We start from the raw sequence: 4283 nt of genomic DNA on the forward strand, positions 1-4283 counted from the left end.
GAGTCTCCCTCAATTTGGAGTCTCTTGAAATTAGCCTGTAGAGCAATTTCCAGGCCTCGTTTCAAGGCATGCAGTTCGGCTTCGTTATTTGAGGCTTCCTAGCAGTCCATCGCGAAGGTTCGTAGGGTTTTTCCCCCAGCGTCTCTGAAGACTCCCCCAATGCCAGCCTTTCCCGGGTTATGTTTTGCGGCGCCATCGAAATTAAGCTTAATGAATCCCTACGGGGGATGGCGATACTGGTTGCTTTCAGCCACTTCCCTGGGCTGGTCTGATCTTTTGACACCCCCATTTAACATACTCTGGTTTACCTCAAGTCTTTTCAGGATTGCCTCCTCCATTTGCGACGACTGCCAGTCTTCGTCCTTCCAGCTTTCCGTTAGGATTGTTTCACGTATGTTCCTGGTGGTTTGTTCCCATATGGCTGTTGGGGTTCTAGATTCCGCTTTGAAGATTGCCCCATTTCGTGCTTTCCAGATGTTCCAGAGCAGGAACCCAACAGAAAGGAGCCATGCACGATTGACCACCAGATTTTGGTAAGGTTTTCTCAGCCAGTTTGCTATGGTGTTTACAATGTTCCTGTAATTTCTGTGGCGGTGCTCAAACAATCTGAAGTGACTTTCCCACAGGGAATTGCTGACTGGGAAACAGTTCATTAGATGTTCCATTGTCTCTTCATGGGAGTAGCAGAGAGCGCAGCGGGATGGACCTTGGCGCCCTTTCCTCTGCATCTAGTCCCAGGTAAGTGCTCTACCATGGAGTAAAGTCCAAACAAAGAATGAAACTTTTGGCCAGTGTTTGATTTTCCATATATTTTTCCATTGTTTGGTTTCCGGTTGTTGATTTTGATTGACTTTTTGGTAGTAGGCTTCTGCTATTGAGAAATTACCTTGAATTCGTTTACCCCATCTAAGAATGTTGGACCCTGTTTTCCTTGCTACTTTACGAGATGCCATCTCTGTGTAATACTCATTCCATCTGTCAGTTTCTGGGGCCCCTTCCCAATCCTCTTTCTGTTTCCAATTGCACCAATATCCTTCTTCATCTGATTTCCAAAAATTGCCGACGGTTGTTGCCTCAGCCTGGGACATGAAAGCGTGGATGACGTGAAGGCTGTCCTTTTGTATGAGTCTTTCGCGTTGCTACCAAGATTCCTCCCAGAACCTGGCCTTATCCCCGACTTGTATTTCCCAAAAGCTATGCTTTCTTATCAGGTCTTTGTTGCCCCTCGCCAGGTTCCAAATCGCAAAACCTCTAATCTCTGTCTCACTTCTTAGTCTTTCTTCAGGTTCCCCTGCCGCATCGTATTTTCTTTTCCATATCACCTTCCACAGGTTAGGGCCTCCCTGAGTCCACCTCCACCAGAGCTTTGTGCCCATGACTTGGTTGAGGACGAAGGGGTCTCGAAGCCCTAAACTGCCATCTTTGGGGAGCCGACTTAGCCACTCCCATGAAATTAAGGCCCACTTTCTGGACTTGCTGGTGCCCTGCCAGAGGAATTTCTTGAACATAGCGACCAGCTTTTGGCTTGCTGTCTTTGGGATAGCTTGGCACGAGATCTGGTAAATTGGCATAGCCTGCAGAACAGCTTTCAGAAGGATTAGCCGGCTTGGGGCATTCAACGAGCGAAAGGTCCAGTTTTCCATCTTATTTCAGATTTTTTTGATTAGAAGTTCCCAGTTGGCCTTCCTGTATTGATGCTCATGCAACATAATGCCCAGGTATTTTGACGGGAAGGTTCTGATGTTGAAGCCCAGAGTGCACGCTAAGAATCTTTGGGCAGCCTGCGGGGTGTTGAAAAAAAACACTTCCGATTTGTCCTTATTAATCTCCATCCCAGAAGCTTTGCTGAATTCAGATAAAGTTTTGATGACTCCTTGGGCCTCTTTCAGCGTGGCTTGACCATATAGCATCACATCGTCTACGAATTGTTGGTGCGAAACCGGTGTATCATTCCTGCAAATTCGAAGGCCCTTTAGCTGATCCCTGGAGACTTGAGCCTTAACCAACCGACCCAGGCCTTCCGCAGCTAGGATGAAGAGGAAAGGAGACAGGGGGTCTCCCTGCCTGAGCCCGCGGGAGGGAGTGAAGGCTTCGGTGGGGGTGCCATTTAACAGAATTGACATCACGGGGGTGCCAACCATGGATAAGATCCAGTTTATCCATCTTTGGTCAAATCCATAGGCTTTTAGAATTCCTTCCAGATAACCCCAGCTAAGGCGATCAAATGCTTTCGCCAAATCAAGTTTAATAAGCATACCTGGGGTGCGGGAGTTTTTCAAGGAGTGAATCACTTCCTGGGCCACTATGATGCCATTTGTGATCTGCCGCCCTTTGACAAAGCCTGTTTTCTCTGGGGCAATGAGATCTGGCAGGATCGGCTTTAGCCTGTTAACCATGACTGTTGCTAAAATTTTATAAACAACATTGCAAAGGGAGATGGGTCTGAAGCCCTGCAGTTCCTCCGAGCAGCCATTCTTCGGGATTAGAGCCAGGAATGTAGCATTCATGCCCTGGTGCATGTGCTTTGAACACCTGGATTCCTCCACTATGTCTAGCAGGTCATTCCCCATAAAACTCCAGGCCGCCTGGTAAAACTCAATGGTGAAGCCATCAGGACCCGGGGCCTTATTTTTCGGCATTTTGTTAACTACCTCTTCAAGTTCTTCCTTGGTGATTACCCTGAGCAGAGCCAGATTTTGATCTCTGGAAACTTTCTTAGGGATATGATGGCAAACCTTGTCTATGTCCTCAGATCTGTTGGCATTTGGTTCAGTGAGAATGCCTTTGAAGTGATCCACCAAGAGTTGTTCTATTTCTGTCTGCTGCGTCACTCTGTTTCCCTGACTGTCTTTCAAGGAGAAGATTCTGTTGTGCTGGCGATGACTCAGCATTGCTTTATGGAAGAATTTGAAGGATTTTCCCCCTGTTTTAACCATTGGACCCGAGATTTCTGCTTCCATAGAATTTCCTCCTGCTTTCGCCTTTCTTCTATTTGAGTGATTACCCTGCCTTCCTCCTCAGCCAGCTCTTCATTTCGACCTTCCAAGATGATTTGCTATTGTATTCTTTCTAATCTGGACTGGAGTTTGCCTTGCTCCTGCTGAATATTGTTGAATTCTTCCCTGTTCCACTTCTTGATTTTTCTCTTGATTTCTTTGAGTCTGAGCTGAAAAGAGTGCATTTTGCTGCGGCCTTCCTTTCCACTCTTGCTATCCTGCCACCAGCTCCTTACTTTGTCGAGGAAATCAGGAGCTCTGAGCCAGAAGGACTCGAACCGGAAGGGCCTCTTTTTAATCGGATTGTTCAAGGCTATTTCGAGCTTTATTGGCCAGTGGTCGGACCCTATTATGGGTAGGATAGAGGCTTCGTAGAAGATGTCCAGCCCAATTATGTGCTCTGAGATTAAAAATCTGTCCAATCTTGATGCAATTTGTTTTGTCCCGCCTCTTCTATTATTCCAGGTGAATTTCCCATTTATAGTTGGGATATCAACCACCCTTAATTCTGCTTGAACGTCTCTGAATCTTTCCATCTCTGGGTCTTCTCTGCTTATTCCACCTTTTTTCTCTTCTCTAGAAGTGATTAAGTTAAAGTCGCCTGCCAGGATCCATCTCTGCTCCTGGTGCATATTTCTGAGCTTTGCCAACTGATTGAGAAACAGGCCTCTATCAGCAAGGGTATGGGGCCCGTAGACAGCCAAGATCGCCACCCATTCACTTTGCCCTATGAGCCTGAATCTCCCTGTCAGGATTCTTGGCATTCCTATCCACCAGTCGGTTAGGACTTCTGCTGGATTCCAAATAATTGTTATCCCTCCTGCACTCCCTTTGGCATCTATAGTTACATGTTCATATCTCAATTTTATTTTATTGAGAATTTCCTCCATCTTCTGGCCTGAGATTTTAGTTTCTTGGATAAGCATAATTTGGGGTTTGTCCTTCTCCAGTCTTGCTGCCAGATGTCTCTGTTTTCCTTTGCTGTTTAAGCCTCTAATATTCCAAGATGTCAAAATCATTGGTTAACTTGGGATAGGTTTTGGAATAGCGCTGATAGCGGGACCACTCTCCCTGTGTTTACTAACATTTATCCCATGAGTTGGATGGAGTCCTTAAGGTTTTTTCTTCCTCTCTTTTTGCCCCCCTTTGCCTTGCCCTTGCTGATCAGGTCTACTTTCCTGTTGGGTCTCTTGGAGTTTTTCGGGGGAGGCTTTGCCTTTTCCAAGTTTTTCTTTGTATTGTTGGAAGGTTTTCGCGTATAGCCTCTTTTGTTCTTCCAGAATAAAC

General features: G+C 46.2%; 1 protein-coding gene across 1 annotated transcript; it reads right to left on the reverse strand.

Moving 5' to 3' along the window:
* Positions 1-3055: 3055 nt before the first annotated feature.
* On the reverse strand, positions 3056-4015 carry LOC149209392 (uncharacterized). The gene has a single exon (XM_089398611.1). The coding sequence runs from the start codon at positions 4013-4015 to the stop codon at positions 3056-3058; it is 960 nt and encodes a 319-aa protein (XP_089254737.1).
* Positions 4016-4283: the final 268 nt, after the last annotated feature.

This window comes from Pinus tabuliformis, chromosome 1_2, assembly GCF_031772625.1.
Source record: "Pinus tabuliformis cultivar Carrire ecotype Pingquan chromosome 1_2, CPIR1, whole genome shotgun sequence".
In the NCBI taxonomy this organism is placed as follows: Eukaryota; Viridiplantae; Streptophyta; class Pinopsida; order Pinales; family Pinaceae; genus Pinus; species Pinus tabuliformis.